The sequence below is a fragment of the Calypte anna genome, chromosome 10, assembly GCF_003957555.1.
Source record: "Calypte anna isolate BGI_N300 chromosome 10, bCalAnn1_v1.p, whole genome shotgun sequence".
Taxonomy (NCBI): Eukaryota; Metazoa; Chordata; class Aves; order Apodiformes; family Trochilidae; genus Calypte; species Calypte anna.
The window spans coordinates 410,697-425,766 of NC_044256.1; the positions used below are offsets into that span (position 1 = coordinate 410,697).

The 15,070-nt window shown below is 52.7% G+C and overlaps 3 protein-coding genes and 1 non-coding gene across 4 annotated transcripts; 2 read left to right on the top strand and 2 right to left on the bottom strand.

The window, feature by feature from the left end:
• Positions 1-1,572: 1,572 nt before the first annotated feature.
• RPS17 (ribosomal protein S17) lies at positions 1,573-4,610 on the top strand. Its single transcript, XM_008505250.2, has 5 exons — positions 1,573-1,635; positions 1,824-1,975; positions 2,414-2,519; positions 4,058-4,123; positions 4,481-4,610. The coding sequence occupies exons 1-5, from the start codon at positions 1,633-1,635 to the stop codon at positions 4,559-4,561; spliced, it is 408 nt and encodes a 135-aa protein (XP_008503472.1). The 5' UTR covers positions 1,573-1,632; the 3' UTR covers positions 4,562-4,610.
• Positions 2,064-2,197, top strand: LOC115598899. Its single transcript, XR_003988007.1, has one exon. It is a non-coding gene; the product is annotated as a small nucleolar RNA SNORA71 (small nucleolar RNA).
• An 831-nt stretch (positions 4,611-5,441) lies between the features above and the next one.
• On the bottom strand, positions 5,442-9,493 carry TERB2 (telomere repeat binding bouquet formation protein 2). Its single transcript, XM_008490778.1, has 7 exons — positions 9,430-9,493; positions 8,998-9,079; positions 7,419-7,564; positions 7,062-7,123; positions 6,479-6,567; positions 6,248-6,339; positions 5,442-5,587 (listed from the first exon to the last, which is right to left on the bottom strand). The coding sequence occupies exons 1-7, from the start codon at positions 9,491-9,493 to the stop codon at positions 5,442-5,444; spliced, it is 681 nt and encodes a 226-aa protein (XP_008489000.1).
• A 4,178-nt stretch (positions 9,494-13,671) lies between these two features.
• Positions 13,672-14,674, bottom strand: B2M (beta-2-microglobulin). Its single transcript, XM_008490668.2, is given in 4 exon segments — positions 13,672-13,685; positions 14,189-14,421; positions 14,423-14,462; positions 14,563-14,674. Coding segments are annotated over 4 exon segments (399 nt in total).
• Positions 14,675-15,070: the final 396 nt, after the last annotated feature.

Genomic DNA, 15,070 nt, shown 5'->3' on the forward strand with positions numbered 1-15,070 from the left:
ATTATTGCAGTTTGTGTCTGGGGGCTGCTGGTGGGAAGTTGTAAATCGAGGGGGGTTTGCAACAGAACAGGACAGGCTTTTTTGGATTTGAAACTGGACCGGATAAACGATCTCTGAGCTGCTGTATATAGTTTTAAATAGTTTGCACTTTTTTAAGTTGCACTTAAGGGGGGTTGATAGAGGTTTTTAATCACACGAAGTCACAGGACTTACTTTTCTTTTGTAACTAGCTAAAAAAGGGCTGCGTTTCGGTGGACAGATGAAGGTTCCTGGGAGCCCTTTCTCTTAGAGGGGACAAGTATTTTTCCTTTGCTTTACGGAATGTGCAGAGTAACGGTGCAGTCGACTGAAATGCTGCTGCTGGGATTTGAGAACTTTAATTACTGTTGTTCCTGGTTTTGTTTGGGTTTTTGTTGTTTTACTTTCCCCTCTATTGGAAGCTGTGTGCCAAAGAACCAGTGTCATAATTTCTCCCTCTTATGGTTTGTTTGTTGGATTGTTGGTTTTTTTTTTTTAATTACTGTTTTGGTTTGTTGTTTTGTTTTGGTTTTTTTCCTGCTGAGCTGATGTTGCATCGTTGCATATCCCAGCTGCTCTTTGTGGGGTTTTGTGAAGCTGTGTGTGAAGTCTCTACCTCATTGTAGTATATGCAGGCAAGACTGCACTCTCCTGCAGATGCGTGGAGTAAGCTGTGGTGTAGTTTTTGGCACATAATAAACACGTTGCAGCAAAAAAAAAAAAAAAAAAAATAACCACAACCCTTTTGTGCTCCTTGTTTGTGCACCTCGGGAGAATTCTGGAACCTGATGTTGATGTGGGGGAAGAAGCTGGGCCCGGGTGCAGGGAGGGGATGGGGGATGGAGTGGGTGGGTGCTGCAGGGGAGTTGGATGGAGTGGAGTGTTTTGGAGCTGGGAGAGGGGTTTGGGGTTTTTTTTTTTTGAGGGTTTACTGTTTGCCAAAGCTCACTGGCTGCCATCCTACCTTCAGCAGGTGTCTTGGGCATAGGAGGAAGATGCAGCTGGGCTCCAGCTGGAGCTCCCTCATTACAGAAGAGAGTTAATGAGATCAATTGAGCTCTTCCCACCCTCCTCTCCTGTAGGTGTGACCCCTTGCTGGGGTGCTGGGTGGGGAGTTGCAGAGCTGAGGACTCGGGGGGCAGTGGGGTTGCCCACTGGGGGTGCTGTGTGCTTCTTGGGGGGGAGAGGGCGGGGAGGGCTGGGCTTTGGGCTCCTTTCTCGTCCCCTTTTTCACCTCCTGCTCCCCCCAGCCGTGGGCACCCCTCAGCCTCGGGGCTGGGTGGTGCTCTCATGGGTGCCGTGAGTTTGTGGGTGCTCATCGTAGCCTAATGTAGAACCAGCTCCCCCAGAATTGCTTCTTGGGGGGCACCGGGGCTGTCGCGTCCCGGCCCGGGGGGAGCAGAGTTGGATCGGGACCGCGGGGCTCCGAACCGAGCCCCCCCCGCCCCTACCCTGCGATCCCGGGCCGGGCACTGGGACCCCTCCCGGCCCCGCCCCTTCCCGCCGCCGCAATGGTCCTCCGCCCCGCAGGGGGGCGCTGTGCTGATCGCCTGCTCCCGGCGGCCCCGCGCGCCTCCCGCCCTCCTCTGCGCTCTCTCCAGTGCCGTCGCCGCCATGGTGAGTGGGGGACCCGGCTTCATCCGCCGGCATCCGCCGGCCCCGCCGCTCCCCACAGGGCGCCGAGCGGCTGCAAGGAGGGGGGAGAAGCGGAGAAAGGGGCTGCGGCGGGAGGATGGGTGGGAGACTGAGGGAGGCCGGGCCCGGGTGGGCCTGATGGGTGTCTTCTTCCGCCTCCCGCTGCTCAGGGCCGCGTCCGCACGAAGACGGTGAAGAAGGCCGCCCGGGTGATTATCGAGAAGTACTACACTCGTCTGGGGAACGACTTCCACACCAACAAGCGAGTGTGTGAGGAGATCGCCATCATCCCCAGCAAGAAGCTGCGGAACAAGATCGCGGGGTGAGTCCAGGGGGTGCTTCCCACCGCCGGGATTGCCGGGTCAGGCTGGGGGGGGGGGGCAGTGCCCACCGCCGAGTCTGCCGCAGGAACCTGCATTCGAAAGTGATTGCGGCCTCACCCGTGGCCTGGTCATCGATAGTGCAGGGAGAGAAACGGCGGCAGCTTTCCCGTGTCTGGGGGGGCCGCGTCCCGTTCTCCCCCAGACCCTGGTGCTGTCGGACACGGCTCCGGCCCTGGTGTGCCTCAGGGGGCAGAAAAGTGGGGTTGGTGCGGGAGTTCTCACTAAATCAGTGCTGGGATATCGATGGGGCTGGTAAGGGGGGGATGTTGCCGGAGGGGGCTTTATCTCCTCCAGTTTTGGGAGCACGAGGATGGGGAAAAGGAGCTGTGGGTTCTGGGAGCACAGGATGCCAGGATGATCCCGTGTGTCCCCTGCAGGTATGTCACCCACCTGATGAAGCGTATCCAGAGGGGGCCTGTTCGAGGCATCTCCATCAAACTGCAGGAGGAGGAGAGGGAGAGGAGGGACAACTACGTCCCTGAGGTGAGGCTCTGCCTGTGTTACAGTGCCTGATCTTTTGTCTGTCCTGCCTCGAGATGTTTTCTCCACCCAAACCTTAGTCTGGAGGAGCTTGAGAAGAGCTTGGGTCAGGGAGGGCTGAGATGGATTTTGGCTTTGTATTCAGGTGCTCCTTAAAAATCCACTGGTGGGGTGGGAGGAGGAGCTTACTTACTGCATTTTGACTCATGTCAGTTGGCAGATGATATCCATCCCCAGTTGTCCTGTTGACATTAGGACAAACACAACTTAGTGGGATACAGGGGGATGTTTCAGAGGAGCCTAAAACCAGCCATGCAGGAGTTCTCTCCTGAAGGGAGGGAAGTGGTGGAACCCCCTCTCACCTTGGTGAGAGGTTGAGGTCTCAACCTGGTAGCCAGAGAGGTGCTCTGAGGGGCTGTGTCCTGTCCCTCACAACCTTGTGGCCTTCAGGCACCGTGCTTCTTGCTCTCCTTCCTAGCTGGCTTGTGGCTGAGCTGCTGGTTTCTGTGCTGCACAAACCACTCCATTGTGCTGCCTCAGCTCTTCCAAGTTGTTGGTGCTGGGCTTTGGTGACATGGAAGGTTGCTTTGGTGATGGTGTGTGAGGAAGAGGAATGATGGTGGGATAGCACTGCAGCTGTGGTGAGGCAGGCTGGTGCTGTCCCCTTGCTTGGAGATCTGCCTCAGGAGCGTCCTTCCTACTTCACCTTGTTGGTTTTGCAGCTCAGGGTGAGGTGATGGGGCTCCCTGTGAGAGAGTGTGACTCCCTCATGACCAGGAGTGGGTCAGAGAACTCAGCTGGTTCCAGGCAGACCCTCTCACAGATCCCTCAATGTCCTTTTTTGGGTTTTGGCACAGGGCTTACCTCATGGCTGGTGCTGGGGCTTGGAGGAACTGACTGGGGTGACCGTGTGGTGCATCACCTTCCAGCTGCCTTTCAAAGGCAGCCTGAGGGGTGGTGGTGGCAGGGAAGGAGTGTCCCTGCCGGGGTTGTCATGTGGTGTTAACTGAACCCATGGCATTTACAGTTCTGTACAAAAACACCAGTGTGACTTAAGGAAGAGTGTGGGGTCTGCAGAGGGATGGAGGAGGGTGCTGTGGCTTCAGGAGCAGGAGACCTCAGGCCCTGGGGGTGGGACTGCCTCTCTTGGCATTACTGTCTGGCACCACGGTGGTTGGGCTTGGGGACAAGTGTGAATGTTGGTAGTGACCACGTGGGCTGGTGTGGTTGTGGACCTGAGCCGTTCCTCGGCAGTGTTGGTGTTGGAGTGGGTGAGGCCCACTGGGTTTCCAAAAACTTCCTGTGAAACAGGCTCTTGTTGCTGTGCAGAGCCTCTGCTGCTGGGTGGCCTCATGCTGTTCCAGCAGAGCTGGACTCCATCAGGGTTCGGGTTAATTCTGTTGCTGGAGCCCATCCACAGGGGGCCACAAGATGCTGTTTGTAGTGGAACAGGACCAGGAGGGGTGTGTGGAGATGCCTCAGTGGCATCAGGGACAGAGCTTTAGGATCTTGTCAAACCAGGTCCTTCTGTTTGTCCTTAGGTCTCTGCCCTTGACCAGGAGATCATTGAAGTGGACCCGGACACCAAGGAGATGCTGAAGCTCCTGGTGAGTGTCCCCAGTTGCCTCCCTGACTCCCTAGTGGCACGTCCCAAGCACTGGTGCCCTGAGGGGCCTGGTGGTGTTGGCTTCAACACCGGGTGCCTGGTGGGGGTGTTCCTCTGCCCTGGGAGCTGCTGTGGGATGGGGGAGGCAGGGTGGGTGCTCTCCACACCCTACAGCACCAAAGGGTGCAGACCCGAGGGCTTCCTCATGCAGGTGACTGTGGGTCTGGAGATAGGAATCCATCCTAGTGCTACCTTAGTACTTTCACTCTTCCTGCTGCTCCCAGGAGGAATCAGCCTGTGCCCTCCATGGGTCTGGGCATGGGGTGGGCAGGGTGGCCTGACCTGTTCTGTTTTCCAGGACTTTGGCAGCCTGTCCAACCTGCAGGTGACACAGCCCACGGTGGGGATGAACTTCAAAACGCCAAGAGGAGCACTCTGAGGCAGCACCTGTATGTCATTTTTCCAATAAAAGTGGGAAAACCACCTAAGCTTGCCTGTTTCTTGGAAAACTGCATCCTGGGGATGAGGAGGGGGAGGGCTGGCTCTTCAGGGTGGCCAGGAAAGGACAACTGTGGTGGATGCATGGAGCTTGTAGGAGGTAAAAAAAAAGTCTTGGTGGTGGTTCATGGTGAGGGGAGTGAACTGAGCTTGGCTTCCCCTGTGGAGACAGGTCCTGCTAGGGCTCCTGCTCTCCTGCCCCAGCAAGATGCTCCACCCAACAACTTCCCAGGGTGCAGCATGGATGGGGAAGTTGAGGGGCTCACTCTGTGTGCAGGGGCTCTGCTTGGGAGGCGTGAGGAAGAGTGTGGAGGTCGTGACCATGGGTCCCACTGCTGAGCGTGTAGCACAGATGGGTGTGGTTGTGCTGTGGGGTGACTTGGCCCTGTGAGGAGACTTCATGTCCCTCTAAGGCAAACTGCTGCTCACAGCCTCAAACCCCACGGTGCAAACAAACAGAGGATTTGTAGTTTGAGGAGAAATGTCTTTATTTGAGTTTGTAGTGAAGTCTGTTATTTAAAGAGGAAAACGTTAACAGGAAACAACTAGGTCTCCAACACAAACATGTTGAGCTGCAGTTGGGATAAGCCAAAGAGGGGTACTTCATAACCCCCTGTGTACCATGGAGGTTTAACTCAAAATTTGCAGCTTGATATCAACCAATCCCTCTGCTATTTAACTAAAACATGAGAGAACAGAGACTGACAAGACAACCACAGATCTGCAGAGGCAAGCGACCAAGGAGCCACCCCAGCCTCCCACCAGCACCAACTGGGAGCTCTCTGGCAGCGAAGTTCTTGCTGCCAGCTTGCACCTGTTACTTATAATTTTCTCTTCATTTTAGCCTTGGTGTCAGAGGAAATGTTAATTTCCTTCTGAACCCAATAGGCCACGTAGCCCAAGGTGCCGGGGGTGAAATCATGGAGCTCCCCTGTGTATTTCTTCATGTCACGAGCAGAGGTGTAGCCTGGGGAGGGAGAGCATGGGGAATCCTGATCAGCTCCTCTGAGCACCCGAGGGCAACTGGGCTGGTGAAAGGACTCGAGCACAGGCCCTATGAGGAGAGGCTGAGGGAGCTGGGGGTGTTGAGGCTGGAGAAGAGGAGGCTCAGGGGAGACCTCATCACTCTCTACAACTCCCTGAAAGGAGGTTGGAGCCAGGGGGGGGTTGGGCTCTTTTCCCAGGCAACTCTCAGCAAGACAAGAGGGCAGGGTTTCAAGTTGTGCCAGGGGAAGTTTAGGTTGGAGCTGAGAAAGAATTTCTTTCTGGAGAGGGTGATCAGGCATTGGAATGGGCTGCCCAGGGAAGTAGTGGATTCTCCGTGTCTGGAGATATTTCCAAAGAGCCTGGATGTGGCACTCAGTGCCATGGGCTGGGAACTGCAACGGTGGTTCAAGGGTTGGACTTGATGATCTCTGAGGTCCCTTCCAACCCAGCCCATTCCATGATTCTATGATGGAAAATGGGAAGCTTAGAGGGGGAGGGAGCCATCCCAGTCACCCCCAGCACTGGCACTGCTCTAAGTACTGGGAGGAAGCAAGGAGCACGCTGGGAGGCTCTTTTCACCCCCAGTCATTTTGGGGCATATTTTCCACTCCTAAAAAAACTGAGTGATGCAGAAGGGTACCTGTGACCATGTTGTTCATTGGGTATTCCTGGAGGGTACGGTATGGAAATCCACCCAGCACGGGGGCTCTGGAGGCTGATGCTTCTTTGCTGCTGTATCAAGGTGAGGGAAAAAAAACACCAACAAAAAAAGAAGAATCTTGATAAAATCTTGAGTTATTCCCTATGTGCTGGGAATCTTGAAATTTGGGGGGTGCACCCAAATCCCACCTCTGAGGGTAGAAAATCATACCTTTTGGTCAGGTTTAGCACTTCTTCCCCTGCTCCTTCCCCACAGCCTTCTCTTGCCACCTCCAGGTCATCCCTCAGGTTTTCATTGGGCTGTGTGTATCAACCGGAGTCGAGTTACGGTTGTGCCCTGGCCATACCCCACAGAGCCCCAGAGGTGTGGACTGAGGGCACCGTGTTTTTAGGACATGTGATTTCCAGCATAATTTAGAAAAAAGTTTTAAAGCTAATCACATTTTTTTTTGCTTAAAAGTGCTGAGAAGTGGCTTTGGGAAGAGAGCAGGAAGTGTCTTGCAGTTGCACAGGGAAGGAAAATGATGGACAAAAGGGCACCCTTTGGCATCCCCAGAAGGATGTGCCAGGGAGACCTGAAGTCTGGGAGAAAATCCCTCTGCTCTCAGTCCAGTGCTGTGCCCCTGGGATGTCATGCTAAGAGGGACAAACACAGCAGAAGCTCAAGAGCAAGTATAAGAAATGCTCCTGGATTTGGGCTGAGGGTCTGGGCTGAAAGCCAGGCTCCCAGAACTTTGTACAAACTGTGGATTTTTTAAGATAGATTTCCTGTAGCTACCAATTTCTCATCTTACCTGTTCTGCAAGCGAATCATCCCTCTGCTCCCAAATAAAACAACCGATTTTCCTCCTGATTTCTGCCATGAACAACAAAATAAATGACCACGTAAGCAGCAAGCAGTGAGGCTGTGCAAGCCCCAGCCTCTCACTGGTGCCCAGGAGCCCTGAGAGGAGTTTGCAGAGCAGCATTGGTTGCTAATGCCAAATAAAAATAGAATATCAGTTCTTCTGCCTCTGAGGAGGAAGAATCACTCCCAGCAGAAGGATTTTCCTTCCACCTAGAGCAGAAGGAACTGGAGGTTCTGGTTTGCACCCTCAAAAGGTTTGCACTCCCAAGGGAACCAAATCCTGATGGGTTTTTTTCTCCCTAACCTTCATGCAGGCAGGCAGGTGGCAGGATGAAGTGGCCCAGAGCCACCGAGGACTTCACTCCAGTGCTGCTGCTTGCCCAGGCAGAGAGGAAATGGGAGTGAAAGACTGTAGCTCTGCACTCCAAGTAATCCAGGCTCTCATGTATTCTGGAAGAGAAAAATACAGCTGTTTGCCAAAGGTAAACCTGAAAAAAAAAACCCAAACAAAACAAAAGTTCAGAGAGATGCTGTTAAAGCCAACCTACTCTGACATTTCAGCCCAGAGCACCTCATATTCTGTAGTTTTCTAACTCTGAGACTACGCTGGACGGTGGGATGTTCCAGCACCTCCTGAGAGCAGCCTGAAGGAAGGACATTGGGGGCTAGTGTACAGAAGTGTATTTTTAGGAGTTAAATGGGAGTGCTCTGCCCTCAAGTAGGAGACCTGTTGTTCAGGGAGGGGGGAAAATGTGATTTTTATTTATTTATTCTTAACCTGCCTGCTCAGGCTCCCGGCACAATCCCCAAAAAGCAGCAGCATTCCGGCTGAGCAAGAAAGGGTGAGGGAAAGATGCTCAGGTGCTCCCTGTTCTCCTTAGAGGTGAGTTAAATACTTTTTCCCTGGTTTAGGGTTGTGGATAATTATTAGATTTTTCCTAAATAATAATCTTAATCTGTTAATTTATATATATAATTATATATAAATCCTCCTCGGGGAGCAAGCCAGTCTGGTGGGATGTCATGGTGGAAGGTTGGTCATTACTCCAGGTTTCTCAGGGTTCCCCTCTTGGGTGGCTAGAGGATGAAAAAAATCATGAGTTTTAAGCAATTGTGTATTAAAAGAAGTTTCTTAGTCCTGCCTTAGTCCAGCCCTTCGTCATGCCTGCTGCAGAGCATTGTGAGAAAACACTGCTGTTCCCTTTCATATTACTATATTTACATGAAATTGACTATCTATATAAACGCTCATTCACTGGCAGAAGTGCCTGAGTAGCTGTTACTTGTATTTTCACAAAGGTTCTTGAGCTCTCTGATTTTGAGATTAAGCAAGCAGAAGGAAAATAGCAGTTCAGCCCTTTTCAGGCCATTTTTACCTGTGTGCTTTACTCTCAGTTAACTCTTGCTGGCTTTTTAGCACCAGGTTACTTCTTTGAGGTTGGTATTGCCTGTATTTTAAACCCTGAGTTTTCTAGTAGATCAAAGTAGTTCAAAGGTAGTGAGAAAACCAGTGCAAGTAGTTTAATTTATGTGGGAGCTGAGCCAGCCTAACTTGTTGATGTTTTGGGGTTTGGTTTTTGGCTTTTTTTCTTTTTTTGCAGCCATTTTCTGGTTTGTCCAGCTATGGTTTAGCACGGGTATTGAGTTTTCAGACCCCACTAAGCAGTAAAACCCTGTCAGACCTGTGCCAGTCACTTCAAAACCACTGCCCTGGTTTTTGAAGGATGCTGGCATCTGTTAAATACTTAGTTATCTGTGCCTTCATTGACCTTTTGCTCTCTACAGATATAGAGAGGACCCAACGTGAGGGTAAAATGGGGCTGTGGGCACCTCCCAAGCAAGATGGGGGTGACATGGAAGAGGACAGGGGGGACACAACCCACCTGCAGGTGTCTGGGTGGGCAGCATCGCTGCTGAAGAGGAAGTCGGCGTCCTGCCAGTGGGCGAGCGTCCCGCCACCGGCCACTGCAGGGGAGAAGAGAGGGGGTCAGGAGGAAGGTGGCTGTCCCCATGTGTCCCCACCACCCTGGGGGGGCCTGAGATGGGGGACAGCTGCAGGGCCAGGCCCTGAGTGGGAGCTGTGATGGAGCCCCCATGGCTGTACGTCTCCTACTGGGGACTCCCGTGGTCTTCTCAGTCTGTGGGGACAGTTGTCTGCCCTGGCACTGGGGGAACCTTCCAGCCCCATGCTCTGCCCTGCTGTGGAGGGCTCAGCCCTGCTTGGCCCCACCGAGGGGTGACAGAGCTGTTGGTGTCCCCGTGTGTCAGCCCCGTGCCCCACTGCCCACCCCCGGGGACCCGCCGGGACCCCTCACCCCACAGCGCCCGCGGGCCCGGGCTGACGCTCTGAGAGAACCACGCACGATGGCCCCGGAACATCGCGAGAAAGAAGCGGCTTCGAGAGGAGGAGTGGAGGATCCGTGAGGGGCGGCGAGGGGCGGTGAGGGGAGGATCCGTGAGGGGCGGCAGGAGCTCGAGAGGCGGTGGCGGCGGGAGGGCGCTGAGGGGAGGGTGAGGGCGCTGAGGCGAGGCGCGGTGCCCAGGGGTACCGGGGCCGTTGCCAGGGCTGACCGCCCCCTCCCCGGTTCGGTATGTGAAGCCAGGCGTGTTTCTGAAGTGGGGCGGTGAGGGCTGCTGGACAGCAGCACAAAACGTCTGGAGCAGGGCTGGCCCGGGATGTCAAGAGCAGTGTGCTGGGGGAGTGTATGCTCAACCTCCTCGAGAAACCCTCCACGGCTCTGCCCAGCTTCATGGCATCTCAGAACTGATTGGGTTGGAAGAGACCTTAGAGCTCGTCCAGTCCCATCCACCTGCTGGGGACAGGGACACCTCCCACCAGCCCAGGTTGCTCCAAGCCCCATCCAACCTCACCTTGCACACTGCAAGCCATCACTTTTGTGGCTGGGGGGCAGCCACCACTTGTGTCACCTCTCCAAAGGGGACAGGACGAGCTGAGGGCATGGAGGAGATGGCTTCTGTGGCTGACTTGCCCGGGAGAAGGGAATGGCAGAGCCAAGCAGCACCCAACAGCCTCGATCCTTTCCACTCCTACTGTCACCCTGCACCATCTTCTGAATCTGTCCTGGCTTCTGCAGAAAGGCAAAAACTTCCATGCTGTGGTCTCCTTCACTGCCCGGCCCCTGCTTCTTCTCTTTGTCCCATGAGGGGAACAAGGTCCCCTGGGCATGATTTGTATTCATGTTTTCTGTAGGTGGTGGCAGGAGATAGTGAGAAGAAGACAGCATCTGCTTGCCTGTGTATCATATCCTCCCATGCCGTCTGCTGGATCAGAGCCCAGAGCTGCCCAACAGACCTCATCCCCTTCAGACTGCACTGCAGCAGGAACAACCATCCTCCCAGCCACGGTGTGGTCAGCAAACCTGGTGAGTGAAAGGCAAGTCCAGCCCAGCAGGACAGACAGGTGAAACACAGACATATGAAGCCTCAACCTGGTGCCCTCCACACTTGGATTTTCTGCTTATCCCAGGAGAAAGATTTACGAGTGCATTTACCTAAGTAAAGCTGAATGTACCCCCAAAGGTCAGGCCAGGTGTCAGCAATACTGAAAAGTGATACAAGAGCCCCTTGGTTTTTATTCTTCATCATTTTAAATCAAGTTTTTACAAAAGCTGAAGAATTATTTCTGCTTGCACTCGCCTTCACAGAAAGGACTTGGCAATGCGGGCAAATTAAGGGAGAAAAAGGTAAGGAGAGGTGTTAAGTTTATATTTACGTGCTGTGTGGTGCAGGTAAGCCCAGCTTTGTCAGTCTAAAACAAGCCAGGCTGTGTCAGTCAGCCATGACTGACCTGCAGCAATACTGGATGTATTTCACAAAGCACAAATGAGGCTTGTTTTATGCTTCAGACTTATCAAGATATCCCTCAACTACCTTATCGCCCATGAACTTGTGCCAGCAGCAGCCATGCAGCTACACCCTCGGTACCTTTGGACCCCAGAGGCTGGATCCGAAAGATGCCCCACATGGATACCACATCCTACGCATCCACACTTTTTGCTCTTACCCAGCTTTAAGATTAGATCTGGTGTTCCTGAGGGTACTTTTCCCGCCCTTTTTAAAACCTTGTGTCATCCCTTCAGAGCGACTCTGGAGCTTGTGGCCAGACAAATTCAACATAAACCTATAATCCTTTTCTTCTTTTTCAATAGAGGGTTGTTCCTGTACTTTCTCAGCAGGATAAAGTGCATCTGAGCGTAGTGCCCCCACCTTCCAGACCCACAACCAGAAGCCATCAGAGATCATGAAATCAGCTCAGGTTCTCTGATATGACTCTGAAGAAACATTTTAAGGACTCCACTGAAGTTTTGCAAATTTATTTAGAATGCTGTGTGATTCAGAGTGTCCAAGGCTACAGCAGGTTTTTTAATCTATCGTGTGGATATCTGTAGCTACATGCTCACAGGCTGCTTTGGGTAAATGCTCTGTTAACAGTAAGCTTTATTGAAGAAGGAAGTCTGCAAAGATGGCAATTGCTTTTCATCATCCATAAGTGGCATGTGAGAAAAGGACAGAAACTCAAGAAGACTTTGAACTTGGATGGCAGAATTCTTTGGACCTGTATGAGGGAAAGGAGACAGACATCAGTCACTCTGTTTCACACCTTCAACTGCCATTATTTTAGAAAAAAAAAATCTTTGCCATAAGGAAACTCCAACTGCTGTGTCTCAGACTGACCCACCCTCCAAATATAGATACAAATCCTGCAGAAACTGAACTTCCTTGGTGAGGTTTCAGAGTTCAACAAGCAATCCTCTCCCAAGAGGATTCTTGCTCTCCACCCCAAGCACCAGCTGCACGAATATTCTCCCTTTGTCCTGCTCTCAACTCCTCTGACACAGCTCAGTAAACCCTTGTCCCCAGACGCCAGCAAAGTCACAAGTGCCAAACCTCCACTCAAGCTTGGCATCCCTGGTGATTTTCACACTGATATCCTACCAAAGCAGCTGCATGCCATGCTGCCATGTGGACACAGCACACCCCAGACCCTGCCTGGAGACCAGGTTTCCATCCCCACTGCCCAAAAGCAAGTAACAAACCAGAAGAATGGCTGTGTGTATCCTTTGACCATCTGTACTGTAGCAAATTGTGTGTCCATTTACCTCAGCATCCCATCTCAAGCAGTAGTTAGATATAAACACTTAAGCACTTACTGTGTTGTTTTAAATGTCCTTCCAATCCAACCATCCCAGCTCTGGAGCATGAGGAGAGGCTGAGGGAGCTGGGGGTGTTGAGGCTGGAGAAGAGGAGGCTCAGGGGAGACCTCATCACTCTCTCCAACTCCCTGAAAGGAGGTTGGAGCCAGGGGGGGGTTGGGCTCTTTTCCCAGGCAACTCTCAGCAAGACAAGAGGGCAGGGTCTCAGGTTGTGCCAGGGGAGGTTTAGGTTGGAGATGAGAAAGAATTTCTTTCTGGAGAGGGTGATCAGGCATTGGAATGGGCTGCCCAGGGAAGTAGTGGATTCTCCGTGTCTGGAGATCTTTCCAAAGAGCCTGGATGTGGCACTGAGTGCCATGGGCTGGGAACCACGGGGGGAGTGGATCAAGGGTTGGACTTGATGAGCTCTGAGGTCCCTTCCAATCAATTCTATGATTCTATGATCTCAGATTTTCTGCTCCAAAGTAAGAGTGTATTTCCCCCTGTTGTCCCACCCTATAAAGACAATCAACTGACTTTCAATTTCTCCTGCTCCTGGGAGTCTCACACCCCTCCAAGCATCTGCTGCTTTACACATGAGACAGCAACAGGTAAAGGACTCAGATCCATCTACATCTTCCTGAGAAGAAATGCTCAGAGAGATTTTCTGATTTCCATAATTTAAGTCACAGTTCTGTTTTAAAGCCCTTGGCAATATATGTTTTTTGGTTCCAATGTGGAGGTAATTTCCAGCGAGGTGTTGCCAAGGCTTGTCCTGGGCACAGTTAACTTATCCAGCTTCCACCAGGGTACACAGGGCATTTTAACCAGCATCACAACTATGTCAGCTAGGCCACATATCTTTAGTTTTCTTTTCCCTATCAAAGGCTGAATTAGTATTTACCTGATTGCTAGATCAAGATCAGTTATGCCCAGATAGTCTGGAGTCCCACAGTGACTGTGGGACACTGGTGAATAAACTCAAGACTGCTTCTGGGCTGGCAGCAGGGCACTGGTCTGTGCTTCATAAATCTGGCCTGTCACAAGGGGATTGCCAGGTGTGGCAATTTCCACCTCACCAGACAGAGGACTGCATGGCAGGGCCTGGAGAAGCACCAGAGGACCTGTGACAACTCTGAACAGTATCTGGCAGACCTGCCAAAGACACATGGGGAAGTTTTGCTCCAAGGGTCTCTCTTTTGAGCACAGGAGGCTCTTGTAGGTAAGGTGTGCTGAGAACTCACTAACTCCTAGTCAGCAGCAACACAAGTTTTTAAGTAGTTGCTTTTGCTCCTCAGCTCTGCAAGCTACAGACTTTCCCAACAAAAGAAAGTAGTCCTCATTCCCCTTATCAGCACAGCTTGGAGTATCAGCATAACTCACCATGACTGTCCCAGACACTGCTTAGAAATCTTTGTCTGCAAGGAATAGTGGCAGAAAGTTAAGCTTGAGGTCCAACAGTTCCCTGGGGGAACTGGGGACAGTTCTGCTCTGGTAACTGGAGACCTGCCCTTGTTTGGCAGTCTCCTTGCTGCAACAGGGCCACCACACTCAGTCCCCACCACTGTATCCTTCATGTTCACCAAATGCAAAACTAAAGATGACTGCATGATCTTCTTGTAGGCCAGTTCACCCAGAAAAGGACCAGAGTGCCCCACTAAGAGCTGTCAGACACATCATGACCAAAACCCTAGAGGGAATAGCAAAGGGAGTCTTCCCTACCTGCTACTAACAAACTCTTTCACCAAAACCAAGGTAATTTTTCATAGTTGGATTTTCACATTCCACCCCATTACAGTGTCCTGCTCCTTGAGAAGAGAAACAACAACACTGGGCTACAAATTAACGAGCTCTGGCTTGAACAGAGCTCTGGCTTTGAACATGAACAGAGGCAAAGTGTGAAGAGGAAGGGACATGCTACCCCATTGGAAGGTCTGTGGTTCCTTGAAGGTGGAATGGGCCACACTGCAAGTGTAGATGTCACCCTTCTGGGGGACAAAGGGTGCATATGCCTGTTGCTGGAAATACCACTTATCACTGAAGGCCATGTCTGTGTACTGCACATCACTCAGGGGCTCCCCATTCTTCAGGAGGGTGATGTCGATCTTGGGTGGGTGGAAGCTACTAACAAAGCAGCTGAGGGTGTTGTTCTGCCTGACCATGGTTGCAGGAGTATACTTCCACTTTTGGTGGCTCTGGAGAAGGGGAGGCAAGAAGTGGGGTGCTGTAGGGACAACCTTGGAGAAATCAGAGCCCACCCTCCCACTGACTGGGAACAGGAACCAATCCCATCACCCCAGAAATCTCCCCCGCAACCCCGGCAGGGCTCTTCACGCCCCGGGCACCCAACATCCGCCTTCTCGAGGCCGAACAGCACGACCAGCACCAGGACACCAGCCTTCAGCATCATGCTCACGGCCACCACCTCTCCCGGGACTGCATTCTATAGCTCCTGCTGCCCGTCGTGGAGATCCCCGCGCGTCAGCAGCCTCCAGGCGGAGAGCGAGCGGAGCCATAGCCCGGGGCCTGTCCCTGCCCCTCCGGGGATGGAGGCGGTACCGGGGCCCCGCCATCGCCCCCCCGGGGCTCGGGCTGGACACCTGCGGGCAAGAATCCCCCCAGGACCAGGTCATGGCACGAGGGATGCGAGGTGGTCGCCCGACTTCCGTCCCTCACCGAAAAGGGGGCAAAAACCTGGGACAGATTTTGCAGCCTGGGCTGGAGCAGCTGAGGGAACGGAGGGTGCTCAGCCTGGACCAAAGGAGGCTGAGTGGAGACTTCACTCTCTAGAGCCACTTGAAGG